Genomic DNA, 14,647 nt, shown 5'->3' on the forward strand with positions numbered 1-14,647 from the left:
GGGGCCTTAAATAGACTATTCCCATGAGAGAAAAGAGAATAACTGATGCCTGTAACGTTTGTGGTTGTGGTCCTGGTGAGGCCATAGTAGGGAATCTCTGGTAGTGACAGATTCTATTAGACAGAGCAGAAATCCTTCTCCCTTTGAGAATAGAGACTGAAGGATTATGTCTCTGTTCTAGTCATGATGTACCACATGAGGGAAAACTGAGCAATACTGACCAGAAAGATCCTAATTAAAATACGGTTTGAGGGTTTTTAATGATGAAATCGAGTTTTCAAATTGACATTTGAAAAAAAAGCTGTAGAATACTACAGATGTGTCTCAGTTCTTCTCTGTGGTGTTTCTGTGTCGAAATGATTTCTTAGTATCACCCCGTCATGTCGTTGCATTCGTTACATGATTTCTCCAGTTCACCCCTCATCCTAACCCCATTCATATATTACCCAGCATCCTCCTCTATTCCTGTTCCCCCCCATTGTGGCTCTTCTGTTCAAGGACATAAGTCAGTTTCACCTATTACAATACTTTTAAAGGTCTGCCCAAATCACCTCAAACCTGTGCCATGTCTTTAGTAAACAAACTAATATGCTAATATTGTGTGTCTGACGTGTGTGTTTTCCTACCCTTATCAACTTCATCCCGCTAGTTGGGCTTTTTGAATCAAACCAACCTCTGCTGCCTCACATTTATCTAGTTTACAGACTCTCTTCACCCCTCAAAACATCACCCGCTTTCAAGCCCTTTCCTCCAGTTAATATTAACAGCACCTTGCTCTCTACTCCTCAGTGGTGAGAAGTGGAGATTATTATTTGTTTGAAACTGACAGTGAAGACGAGGAGGAAGAGGAGGAGAAAAGAGAGGATGAAGAGCCGCCCAAGAAGTCTGCATTTCAGGTGAGCTCCAGGGCCAGACCAGACCAGCTTCAACGTTTCCTCAGTATACTAAAGTACAGTGGGGAGAACAAGTATTTGATACACTGCCGATTTTGCAGGTTTTCCTGCTTACAAAGCATGTAGAGGTCTGTAATTTTTATCATAGGTACACTTCAACTGTGAGAGACGGAATCTAAAACAAAAATCCAGAAAATCACATTGTTTGATTTTTAAGTAATTAATTTGCATTTTATTGTATGACATAAGTATTTGATACATCAGAAAAGCAGAACTTAATATTTGGTACAGAAACCTTTGTTTGCAATTAGAGATCATACGTTTCCTGTAGGTCTTGACCAGGTTTGCACACACTGCAGCAGGGATTTTGGCCCACTCCTCCATACAGACCTTCTCCAGATCCTTCAGGTTTCGGGGCTGTCGCTGGGCAATACGGACTTTCAGCTCCCTCCAAAGATTTTCTATTGGGTTCAGGTCTGGAGACTGGCTAGGCCACTCCAGGACCTTGAGATGCTTCTTACGGAGCCACTCCTTAGTTGCCCTGGCTGTGTGTTTCGGGTCATTGTCATGCTGGAAGACCCAGCCACGACCCATCTTCAATGCTCTCACTGAGGGAAGGAGGTTGTTGGCCAAGATCTCGCGATACGTGGCCCCTTCCATCCTCCCCTCAATACGGTGCAGTCGTCCTGTCCCCTTTGCAGAAAAGCATCCCCAAAGAATGATTTTTCCACCTCCATGCTTCACGGTTGGGATGGTGTTCTTGGGGTTGTACTCATCCTTCTTCTTCCTCCAAACACGGCGAGTGGAGTTTAGACCAAAAAGCTCTATTTTTGTCTCATCAGACCACATGACCTTCTCCCATTCCTCCTCTGGATCATCCAGATGGTCATTGGCAAACTTCAGACGGGCCTGGACATGCGCTGGCTTGAGCAGGGGGACCTTGCGTGCGCTGCAGGATTTTAATCCATGACGGCGTAGTGTTTTACTAATGGTTTTCTTTTAGACTGTGGTCCCAGCTCTCTTCAGGTCATTGACCAGGTCCTGCCGTGTAGTTCTGGGCTGATCCCTCACCTTCCTCATGATCATTGATGCCCCACGAGGTGAGATCTTGCATGGAGCCCCAGACAGAGGGTGATTGACCGTCATCTTGAACTTCTTCCATTTTCTAATAATTGCGCCAACAGTTGTTGCCTTCTCACCAAGCTGCTTGCCTATTGTCCTGTAGCCCATCCCAGCCTTGTGCAGGTCTACAATTTTAACCCTGATGTCCTTACACAGCGCTCTGGTCTTGGCCATTGTGGAGAGGTTGGAGTCTGTTTGATTGAGTGTGTGGACAGGTGTCTTTTATACAGGTAACGAGTTCAAACAGGTGCAGTTAATACAGGTAATGAGTGGAGAACAGGAGGGCTTCTTAAAGAAAAACTAACAGGTCTGTGAGAGCCGGAATTCTTACTGGTTGGTAGGTGATCAAATACTTATGTCATGCAATAAAATGCAAATGAATTACTTAAAAATCATACAATGTGATTTTCTGAATTTTTGTTTTAGATTCCGTCTCTCACAGTTGAAGTGTACCTATGATAAAAATTACAGACCTCTACATGCTTTGTAAGTAGGAAAACCTGCAAAATCGGCAGTGTATCAAATACTTGTTCTCCCCACTGTAGTTACTAGTATTACTGTAGTGTGAAATATAAAAGATATGTACCTTAATCTTTCTGTTTTCTGCTAACTTCATCCCTCCTCTTCAGCGAGCTATTGGGAAGTTTGCCTCAGCCCTTATAGCTCTGCCCAGATCTATCATTAAACTGCCCCAAACCATCCTTCAGTATGTAATCAGGGCAGCCAAGGTACCAAACAACAGATTCAGCATCTCCTCTTACCACAGCCTGCGTAGACTGTTTCCTGTATCCCCAGACTGTTTCCTGTATCCCCAGCCTGTGTAGACTGTTTCCTGTATCCCCAGCCTGCGTAGACTGTTTCCTGTATCCTCAGCCTGTGTAGACTGTTTCCTGTATCCCCAGCCTGCGTAGACTGTTTCCTGTATCCCCAGCCTGCATAGACTGTTTCCTGTATCCCCAGCCTGTGTAGACTGTTTCCTGTATCCCCAGCCTGTTTCCTGTATCCCCAGACTGTTTCCTGTATCCCCAGCCTGTGTAGACTGTTTCCTGTATCCCCAGCCTGTTTTGAAGGCCAATGCATTTATAAAGAACTGTCTTTCCATCCCATGTTCGATCGAATACCACATCGATTTACAAACAATACATATCCTAAATATTCCAGATAGGATGGGGATGGAACTAAAGTGATCCTTCTGTCATGTTTTTTTAAAAGTGATCGAGATAGATTGTTTTCGAAGCAGTTTGCATGAACTCGTCAGAGCCTTTTACCAACAGGTCTCAGAAAATGCGTTGGTGTTATCACAGCCATTTGCTCCATTGTACCTAGAGTCAGTACAGGGTTAAATATATTTACAAGTAAGCCTTCAACATTGCCGCCTAGTCACGGTGAAGCCATTGTTACAAATTACAACGTGAGTGTAAAATGGCATAATTCGCAGGTGGCGTCTACCTTTCGTACTGATGTGCAGTGAAGCAAAAACAATCTAAAGTTGTCATATTTTCTTTGACTCTGATCTCGATTGTTTTGATGTTGTCTGTGGTTTAAAGGGTTAACTAAATGGTCACCTGGCTTGCTATTGCTCTTGTGTTATTTGCCTCTGTGTGTGCCTGCTTGACCGTAGCACTCCTTTGATTGGACTGAATCCTTGAGATCTGTGTGCATAACCATTTTTTTCCCGTACAACTTGTCATCAATACATGACTCAAAACGATTCAATACATGAATCAATACATGAATCAACACATGAATCAATACATAAATCAACACGAATCAATACATGAATCAACATGGATCAATACATGAATCAACATGGATCAACACATGAATCGACACATGAAAAATACATGAATCAACATGAATCAATACATTAATCAATACATTAATCAACACATTAATCAATACATTAATCAACATGAATCAAAACGGATCAATACATGAATCAACACGGATCAACACATGAATCGACACATGAACAATACATGAATCAACATGAATCAATACATGAATCAATACATGAATCAATATATTAATCAACACATTAATCAACACATGTATCAACACATGACTCAATACATAATTTTGCGAAAGTCAGAGTTAAGAGCGCACAGATCTCAAATTAGGATCCATCCCTTTATGTCCAAACTAACATTGTGCTTCCTGTACTGTACGCTGCCAGTTTGTCTACCATGCGTGGATAACAGACTCCAAGGCAGCCATGAAGGAACGAAGCAAAGAGAAGCGTAAGTTCTGGAAGAGGTACACCAGGAGAGACAAACACAAGAAGGACAAGAAGGAAGGTAGGTTAAGAGACATCAAGGAGTATTAAAACAGAGTCACCGATATAAAGATCATCAGCATACACAATCTTACCAAATACCACCAGAATAGATCACCCCAGTTTCAGAAGAAGATCACCAGAATAGATCACCCCAGTTTCAGAAGAAGATCACCAGAATAGATCACCCCAGTTTCAGAAGAAGATCACCAGAATAGATCACCCCAGTTTCTGAAGAAGATCACCAGAATAGATCACTGCACCACTTTGTTTTATTCTTACACCCCTGAGTTCTCACGGAAGATCAGTCTCTAATCTGTTATGATTTCAAAATAATCTTTATTTTACAAGATAACTTTATGCTTGATTCAACAAAAGAGGCTTGGTTGAGAAAGGGTATCCATGACGACGACCCTAAGATGTCCAGTAGAATTGCTTCTCACACTAATAGAACCCAAATCTACTGTCTTATTGTTTTGTTGTGTTATTCTCTGTAAGTTAATGTTTTGTTGTGTTATTCTCTGTAAGTTATTCTTTTGTTGTGTTATTCTCTATAGGTTATTGTTTTGTTGTGTTATTCTCTGTAGGTTATTGTTTTGTTGTGTTATTCTCTGTAAGTTATTGTTTTGTTGTGTTATTCTCTGTAAGTTATTGTTTTGTTGTGTTATTCTCTGTAAGTTATTGTTTTGTTGTGTTATTCTCTGTAAGTTATTGTTTTGTTGTGTTATTCTCTGTAGGTTATTGTTTTGTGTTTGTTTTGTTGTGTTATTCTCTGTAAGTTATTGTTTTGTTGTGTTATTCTCTGTAGGTTATTATTTAGTTGTGTTATTCTCTGTAGGTTATTGTTTAGTTGTGTTATTCTCTGTAGGTTATTGTTTTGTTGTGTTATTCTCTGTAAGTTGTTATTGTGTTGTGTTATTCTCTGTAGGTTATTGTTTTGTTGTGTTATTCTCTGTAGGTTATTGTTTTGTTGTGTTATTCTCTGTAGGTTATTGTTTAGTTGTGTTATTCTCTGTAGGTTATTGTTTTGTTGTGTTATTCTCTGTAAGTTATTGTTTTGTTGTGTTATTCTCTGTAGGTTATTGTTTTGTGATTGTTTTGTTGTGTTATTCTCTGTAAGTTATTGTTTTGTTGTGTTATTCTCTGTAGGTTATTATTTAGTTGTGTTATTCTCTGTAGGTTATTGTTTAGTTGTGTTATTCTCTGTAGGTTATTGTTTTGTTGTGTTATTCTCTGTAAGTTATTATTGTGTTGTGTTATTCTCTGTAGGTTATTGTTTTGTTGTGTTATTCTCTGTAGGTTATTGTTTAGTTGTGTTATTCTCTGTAGGTTATTGTTTTGTTGTGTTATTCTCTGTAAGTTATTGTTTTGTTGTGTTATTCTCTGTAGGTTATTGTTTTGTGATTGTTTTGTTGTGTTATTCTCTGTAAGTTATTGTTTTGTTGTGTTATTCTCTGTAGGTTATTATTTAGTTGTGTTATTCTCTGTAGGTTATTGTTTAGTTGTGTTATTCTCTGTAGGTTATTGTTTTGTTGTGTTATTCTCTGTAGGTTATTGTTTTGTTGTGTTATTCTCTGTAGGTTATTGTTTTGTTGTGTTATTCTCTGTAGGTTATTATTTAGTTGTGTTATTCTCTGTAGGTTATTGTTTTGTTGTGTTATTCTCTGTAGGTTATTGTTTTGTTGTGTTATTCTCTGTAGGTTATTGTTTTGTTGTGTTATTCTCTGTAGGTTATTGTTTTGTTGTGTTATTCACTGTTGGTTATTGTTTTGTATTATTCACTGTTGGTTATTGTTTTGTTGTGTTATTCTCTGTAGGTTATTGTTTTGTTGTGTTATTCTCTGTAGGTTATTGTTTTGTTGTGTTATTCTCTGTAGGTTATTGTTTTGTTGTGTTATTCTCTGTAAGTTATTGTTTTGTTGTGTTATTCTCTGTAGGTTATTGTTTTGTTGTGTTATTCTCTGTAGGTTATTGTTTTGTTGTGTTATTCTCTGTAGGTTATTGTTTTGTTGTGTTATTCTCTGTAGGTTATTGTTTTGTTGTGTTATTCTCTGTAGGTTATTGTTTTGTTGTGTTATTCTCTGTAGGTTATTGTTTTGTTGTGTTATTCTCTGTAGGTTATTGTTTTGTTGTGTTATTCTCTGTAAGTTATTGTTTTGTTGTGTTATTCTCTGTAGGTTATTATTTAGTTGTGTTATTCTCTGTAGGTTATTATTGTGTTGTGTTATTCTCTGTAAGTTATTGTTTTGTTGTGTTATTCTCTGTAAGTTATTGTTTTGTTGTGTTATTCTCTGTAAGTTATTGTTTTGTTGTGTTATTCTCTGTAAGTTATTGTTTTGTTGTGTTATTCTCTGTAGGTTATTATTTAGTTGTGTTATTCTCTGTAAGTTATTGTTTTGTTGTGTTATTCTCTGTAGGTTATTGTTTTGTTGTGTTATTCTCTGTAGGTTATTGTTTTGTTGTGTTATTCTCTGTAAGTTATTGTTTTGTTGTGTTATTCTCTGTAGGTTATTATTTAGTTGTGTTATTCTCTGTAGGTTATTATTTAGTTGTGTTATTCTCTGTAGGTTATTGTTTTGTTGTGTTATTCTCTGTAGGTTATTGTTTTGTTGTGTTATTCTCTGTAAGTTATTGTTTTGTTGTGTTATTCTCTGTAGGTTATTGTTTTGTTGTGTTATTCTCTGTAAGTTATTGTTTTGTTGTGTTATTCTCTGTAGGTTATTGTTTTGTTGTGTTATTCTCTGTAAGTTATTGTTTTGTTGTGTTATTCTCTGTAAGTTATTGTTGTGTTGTGTTATTCTCTGTAGGTTATTGTTTTGTTGTGTTATTCTCTGTAGGTTATTGTTTTGTTGTGTTATTCTCTGTAAGTTATTGTTTTGTTGTGTTATTCTCTGTAGGTTATTGTTTTGTTGTGTTATTCTCTGTAGGTTATTGTTTTGTTGTGTTATTCTCTGTAAGTTATTGTTTTGTTGTGTTATTCTCTGTAAGTTATTGTTTTGTTGTGTTATTCTCTGTAGGTTATTGTTTTGTTGTGTTATTCTCTGTAGGTTATTGTTTTGTTGTGTTATTCTCTGTAAATTATTGTTTTGTTGTGTTATTCTCTGTAGGTTATTGTTTTGTTGTGTTATTCTCTGTAGGTTATTGTTTTGTTGTGTTATTCTCTGTAGGTTATTGTTTTGTTGTGTTATTCTCTGTAGGTTATTGTTTTGTTGTGTTATTCACTGTTGGTTATTGTTTTGTATTATTCACTGTTGGTTATTGTTTTGTTGTGTTATTCTCTGTAGGTTATTATTTAGTTGTGTTATTCTCTGTAGGTTATTGTTTTGTTGTGTTATTCACTGTTGGTTATTGTTTTGTATTATTCACTGTTGGTTATTGTTTTGTTGTGTTATTCTCTGTAAGTTATTGTGTTGTGTTATTCTCTGTAAGTTATTGTGTTGTGTTATTCTCTGTAAGTTATTGTTTTGTTGTGTTATTCTCTGTAGGTTATTATTTAGTTGTGTTATTCTCTGTAGGTTATTGTTTTGTTGTGTTATTCTCTGTAGGTTATTGTTTTGTTGTGTTATTCTCTGTAAGTTATTGTGTTGTGTTATTCTCTGTAAGTTATTGTTTTGTTGTGTTATTCTCTGTAGGTTATTGTTTTGTTGTGTTATTCTCTGTAAGTTATTGTGTTGTGTTATTCTCTGTAAGTTATTGTTTTGTTGTGTTATTCTCTGTAGGTTATTGTTTTGTTGTGTTATTCTCTGTAGGTTATTATTTTGTTGTGTTATTCTCTGTAGGTTATTGTTTTGTTGTGTTATTCTCTATAGGTTATTGTTTTGTTGTGTTATTCTCTGTAAGTTATTGTTTTGTTGTGTTATTCTCTGTAGGTTATTGTTTTGTTGTGTTATTCTCTATAGGTTATTGTTTTGTTGTGTTATTCTCTATAGGTTATTGTTTTGTTGTGTTATTCTCTATAGGTTATTGTTTTGTTGTGTTATTCTCTGTAAGTTATTGTTTTGTTGTGTTATTCTCTGTAAGTTATTGTTTTGTTGTGTTATTCTCTGTAAGTTATTGTTTTGTTGTGTTATTCTCTGTAGGTTATTATTTTGTTGTGTTATTCTCTGTAGGTTATTGTTTTGTTGTGTTATTCTCTATAGGTTATTGTTTTGTTGTGTTATTCTCTGTAAGTTATTGTTTTGTTGTGTTATTCTCTGTAAGTTATTGTTTAGTTGTGTTGTTCTCTGTAGGTTATTGTTTTGTTGTGTTATTCTCTGTAAGTTATTGTTTTGTTGTGTTATTCTCTGTAGGTTATTGTTTTGTTGTGTTATTCTCTGTAGGTTATTGTTTTGTTGTGTTATTCTCTGTAAGTTATTGTTTTGTTGTGTTATTCTCTGTAAGTTCATGTTTTGTTGTGTTATTCTCTGTAGGTTATTGTTTTGTTGTGTTATTCTCTGTAAGTTATTGTTTTGTTGTGTTATTCTCTGTAGGTTATTGTTTAGTTGTGTTATTCTCTGTAGGTTATTGTTTTGTTGTGTTATTCTCTGTAGGTTATTGTTTTGTTGTGTTATTCTCTGTAAGTTATTGTGTTGTGTTATTCTCTGTAAGTTATTGTTTTGTTGTGTTATTCTCTGTAGGTTATTGTTTTGTTGTGTTATTCTCTGTAGGTTATTGTTTTGTTGTGTTATTCTCTGTAAGTTATTGTTTTGTTGTGTTATTCTCTGTAGGTTATTGTTTTGTTGTGTTATTCTCTGTAGGTTATTGTTTTGTTGTTTTATTCTCTGTAAGTTATTATTGTGTTGTGTTATTTTCTGTAAGTTATTATTGTGTTGTGTTATTCTCTGTAGGTTATTGTTTTGTTGTGTTATTCTGTGCAGGTCATGTGACTATAGAGTTAGGAGAGATGGAGGAGGATCAGGATGGAGGACAGGAGAAGAAGTCTGACGGACCAGGTGGGTGTCTCAGACCTTTCAAATACGTTACTACACGTATATACAAAACCACATACATGGAGAGACAACAACCAATCTTGTAATTGATTCTATATATATTTTAAATATATACATGTATTATAGGTTTTTCTTACTATAGTTTACTCAGAATCTATCATCGTGATGACAATGATCTGGATCATTGCTCTTCTAACTAGTTTAGTTGAATGCACTGGTGTCACTTTGGATAAGAGTGTCTGCTAAATGTAAATATTTGTAACTTGTTTTCCACGTCCCACCAGACAACATCCTGAAGCGAGTGTTCAACATCGTCAAGTTCACCTGGGTGTTGTTCCAGACCATGGTGGAGAGCTTCACCAAGTGGATGAACAACGTGTGTAGAGAGCACATAGACATCTCCACCGTGCTGCGCATTGAGAGATGCATGCTCACTAGAGAGGTCAAAAAGGTAGTGACCTGCTACCGTCGCTCTCTCTCTATATATGTATTTTTCTCTCTCTCTCTCTTTCTTTGAGTTGCTTGTTTTACATAAACACACTTTAAATAGTTTGATTTTATTTAGACTTTGATATATAGCAAATTAGAAAACAAACGGAGATTAAATGACTATCCTGTTCTAACCCCCCCCCTGCAGGGTAACGTCCCGTCCAGAGAGAGTATCCATGTGTTCTACCAGAAGAAGATGCGTATGAACATGTCTCGGGGGTCCAGTCTGGACCGGCTCAGTGAGGAGGACAGTGCGTCGGGGGGGTCTCACAGGGCCCACAGGGTGAGAGACGGCTATCGCATGGAGAGCCAGGACAGCATGGCATCTTTGGCATCACGAGACAGCATATCCAGGTAAGTGTATCGTACATGAACTAATTCAAATCAAATGTACATTCAGCAGATGCTCTTATCCAGAACGACTTACAGTTAGTGCATTCATCTTAAGATAGCTGGGTGGGACAACCACATATCACAGGCATAGAAAGTACATTTTTCCCTCAATAGATGGGGGGGTCAAGTGCAAGTGTTGGTTAAGTGCTGGGGGGGTCGAGGTGAGGAGGAGGATTATTTAAGATACTGTTTGAAGAGGTAAGGTTTCAGATGTTTTCGAAAGATGGGCAGGGACTCTGCTGTCCTAGCTTCAGGGGGAAGCTGGTTCCACCATTGGGGTGCCAGGACAGAGAAGAGCTTGGACTGGGCTGAGGGGGAGCTGCCCTCTCATAGGGGTGGGAGGGCCAAGAGACCAGAGGTGGCAGAACGGAGTGCTCGGGTTGGGGTGTAGGGTTTGAAATCATAAAATCAAAGTTTATTGGTCAGATGCACACAGTACAGTGACTAACTCTCCTCAACAATGCAGTACAATAACAATATCAATCAAGAATCAAACACAGAATAGAAAAGTCTCAAAATAACAAGTAGTAATAAAAAGTAGAAGAAAAGAAGAGATAGCAGAGACCAGAGACCGGTCAGAGTGCTGGAGAGATAGCAGAGACCAGAGACCGGTCAGAGTGCTGGAGAGATAGCAGAGACCAGAGACCGGTCAGAGTGCTGGAGAGATAGCAGAGACCAGAGACCGGTCAGAGTGCTGGAGAGATAGCAGAGACCAGAGACCGGTCAGAGTGCTGGAGAGATAGCAGAGACCAGAGACCGGTCAGAGTGCTGGAGAGATAGCAGAGACCAGAGACCGGTCAGAGTGCTGGAGAGATAGCAGAGACCAGAGACCGGTCAGAGTACTGGAGAGATAGCAGAGACCAGAGACCGGTCAGAGTGCTGGAGAGATAGCAGAGACCAGAGACCGGTCAGAGTGCTGGAGAGATAGCAGAGACCAGAGACCGGTCAGAGTGCTGGAGAGATAGCAGAGACCAGAGACCGGTCAGAGTGCTGGAGAGATAGCAGAGACCAGAGACCGGTCAGAGTGCTGGAGAGATAGCAGAGACCAGAGACCGGTCAGAGTGCTGGAGAGATAGCAGAGACCAGATACCGAGCAGAGTGCTGGAGAGATAGCAGAGACCAGATACAGAGCAGAGTGCTGGAGAGATAGCAGAGACCAGAGACCGATCCGAGTGCTGGAGAGATAGCAGAGACCAGAGACCGGTCAGAGTGCTGGAGAGATAGCAGAGACCAGAGACCGGTCAGAGTACTGGAGAGATAGCAGAGACCAGAGACCGATCAGAGTGCTGGAGAGATAGCAGAGACCAGAGACCGGTCAGAGTGCTGGAGAGATAGCAGAGACCAGAGACCGGTCAGAGTTCTGGAGAGATAGCAGAGACCAGAGACCGGTCAGAGTGCTGGAGAGATAGCAGAGACCAGAGACCGGTCAGAGTGCTGGAGAGATAGCAGAGACCAGAGACCGGTCAGAGTGCTGGAGAGATAGCAGAGACCAGAGACCGATCAGAGTGTTGGAGAGATAGCAGAGACCAGAGACCGGTCAGAGTGCTGGAGAGATAGCAGAGACCAGAGACCGGTCAGAGTGCTGGAGAGATAGCAGAGACCAGATACCGAGCAGAGTGCTGGAGAGATAGCAGAGACCAGATACAGAGCAGAGTGCTGGAGAGATAGCAGAGATTGCATGTCCAGATACCGAGCAGAGTGCTGGAGAGATCCTATTATTACATTCTATATGTAATTCTAGGGCTTGATCAGTATCTTCAGCATGAGGGTGGATGTAGACAGAGTGATGAGATATCACTTTCTACAACACAACCTCATCACCACCTTTACCATTTGGAAACTTCCACATCATTAGCTGCGCCATGTGGAAGCCATGTTGTAACCATTGTGTCATTCCAGTCATTTATTTCTCATCTCTCCATCTCTCTATCCCATCAGTGCCTACACTGAGGCCACCATGCTGTTCTCCCGCCAAGACACGCTGGACGAGCTGGACGGAATGCCGTCAGACATTCCCATTCCCAAAACCAGTGAACGTGCCCGGCCCAAACTCCGTAAGATTTACGGCCTGGACGCCTCCAAATCAACTGACAGCAGCAGCAGCCAAGTGTCCAGGTGCCTGGTCCAAGCTGAAATCTTCCTCTTTCTCCTTCTCCTCCTCTTCCATCCTCTTCGTCACTCTCTTCTTCTGCCCCCTCATCCTCTCCTCTCCTTTCTCCTCCTCCTCCTCCTCCTTTTACTCTTCCTCACACACCCGTGTCTGTCACGTTGAAACTGTGAAACATATTGTTATTATTACATAATATATTTTTCCCTTCACATGGTCAGATAACTCCAACATAGATTGGTAACTTTGTTTCTGATTTGGCCCACAGAAACTAGAGGCCATCAGTAACTTGGTCAAAAAGAAGGTCATTGATTGGCCTATAGGTGGTGCTGTTATAAGCAGTCTCACTTAAACCCTCATATCTGCCACCCCATTCGATCTAGAGACTTGAAATGTTGTATGTAGGTGTCTTTCCTCATGTTGAACATAATTATTTGCCTCAAGGACCCATGAGTCTATCAGGATAGATTTTCCTCCATCTTGGAAATTTTTGAAAACTTTTGAAAAACGTATTCTCACCAAATTTGAGAGAACCTAAGGGATTGGTTAAGAGATGGCTAAATTATGGATAAATCAGGAAATCAGATTTTACGTGTCCATTTAATTCCTTTGTAAATACACTTCATAATGGCCTATCAACTTGAAACTGTTTAGGGTCATTACCATGATGAACCATGTTAAGTTTGGCATTGGTATCTTAAAACATAAGGAAACTATTAACAATTCACATTTTTGACTATGTAACGCCAATGCTTAAAATAATCATAACAAATCTTATTTTCCTGGACTAAAAGTCACATTCACTCCAAATTTGGTCTTTAGACTCATCACAATAGTCCCTAAAGAGTTTGAGAAAATAACGTTGATGCATTCAAAGATGGCCACACTATACCAGTAGATGCATATTAGCACATATGCTAATATGCTAAAATATGCTAAAAATATTTCACAAATCTTCTTCTCATGAACCATAGGACCAAATAACACAAAATTCGGAATGTAGGCCCATGGTACATGTCTTAACTTAAAATCTGATTTTACGTATCCATTTAAACCACTGTAAATATATTCCACAGTGGCCTATTTGGTATTTGGTATTTTATTAGGATCCCCATTAGCTGTTGCAAAAGCAGCAGCTACTCTTCCTGGGGTCCACACAAAACATGAAACATAATACAGAACATTAATAGACAAGAACAGCTCAAGGACAGAACTACACCTCGTAGCCTACATATCAATACATACACACAAACTATCTAGGTCAAATAGGGGAGAGGCGTTGTGCCGTGAGGTGTTGGTTTCTCTGTTTTTTTAAACCGGGTTTGCTGTTCATTTGAGCAGTATGAGATGGAAGGGAGTTCCATGCAATAATGGCTCTATATAATACTGTACGCTTTCTTGAATTTGTTCTGGATTTGGGGACTGTGAAAAGACCCCTGGTGGCATGTCTGGTGGGGTAAGTGTGTGTGTCAGAGCTGTGTGTAAGTTGAATATACAAACAATTTGGAATTTCCAACACATTAATGTTTCTTATAAAAAGAAGAAGTGATGCACTCAGTCTCTCCGTTGTGGTGTTGAGAGATAAACGTGGTAATGCTTTTACTGATTGCACATAAAGGAAGATATTTCCCACACGATCGAGTGCTTTCTTTCTTATCCAACTGATCTTCTGTCCTTTCTGTCATCCTGTGAACCCCGTTCATTGCTCCTCGCAGCTATATTTATCACTTATCATTACATGTGGTTTGTCAGTCATCCTTGTAAATGTTGTTTCTGTTTCCTGAAAACACATAAAGCTCACAAACTACTTTAATTATTATTATCTGTTTTCTCCAACTAAAACTACACAATGATACATGGGGCTGTTGAGTGAGTGTCACCCGAATACTCTCCACTTTGTGAATACCGTACTGAGCATTGACAGGGTCCAGTAACCTCCTCTCTTGCTGTTTGTCTTCCTGCCTGTCTGTCTGTCTCTCCCCCACAGCGAGGCGACCCAGTGCATCACTCTGTACTCCCGGCAGGGCACCAACGACACCATCGAGGAGGTGGAGGACGAACAGGACCAGGGGGAAGACAGGCAGAACAGACCCTGGGGACACCCACCTCCGGAGGGGGCAGAGGGGGCCGAGGACAGCCCCTGGCGGGGTGGAGGAGATGGCAGTGGTGGAGAGACCACAGAGGACCAGGGCCAGGGGGATCCATGGGGGTCTCCAGGCCCAGGGGAGGGCCCCTCCTTCAGGGTAGAGGAAGGAGCATCGACCCACCTGGCCCTCCGACCAGGGTCCCAGGACTGTAGCACTGACAGTGACGACGGGGGTGTCCAGGACCGGCAAGAATACCTGAATACAGAAGAGCGTGACCGGGCGGAGAAGCTGTACACCCCAGACACGGACGCTCCAAACACCTCGGACGCTGATGTGCCTCCCAGCTACAGCAA

General features: G+C 39.7%; 1 protein-coding gene across 1 annotated transcript in view; it reads left to right on the forward strand.

Moving 5' to 3' along the window:
- Positions 1 to 14,647, forward strand: part of LOC311126864 (piezo-type mechanosensitive ion channel component 2-like) — a gene marked incomplete at both ends in the record, with an annotated part of 197,156 nt that overhangs the window by 109,237 nt on the left and 73,272 nt on the right. Inside the window, 8 exons of the mRNA XM_084200840.1 lie at positions 790 to 896; positions 2,645 to 2,743; positions 4,192 to 4,312; positions 9,147 to 9,221; positions 9,503 to 9,669; positions 9,856 to 10,061; positions 12,039 to 12,215; positions 14,195 to 14,647. The exon at positions 14,195 to 14,647 is cut by the window's right edge and continues 1 nt beyond it. Coding sequence (XP_084056966.1) covers positions 790 to 896; positions 2,645 to 2,743; positions 4,192 to 4,312; positions 9,147 to 9,221; positions 9,503 to 9,669; positions 9,856 to 10,061; positions 12,039 to 12,215; positions 14,195 to 14,647 — 1,405 coding nt within the window. The remainder of the gene's footprint in view (positions 1 to 789; positions 897 to 2,644; positions 2,744 to 4,191; positions 4,313 to 9,146; positions 9,222 to 9,502; positions 9,670 to 9,855; positions 10,062 to 12,038; positions 12,216 to 14,194) is intronic.

The sequence above is a fragment of the Coregonus lavaretus genome, assembly GCF_964263955.1.
Source record: "Coregonus lavaretus genome assembly, contig: HAP1_SCAFFOLD_371, whole genome shotgun sequence".
Lineage (NCBI taxonomy): Eukaryota > Metazoa > Chordata > Actinopteri > Salmoniformes > Salmonidae > Coregonus > Coregonus lavaretus.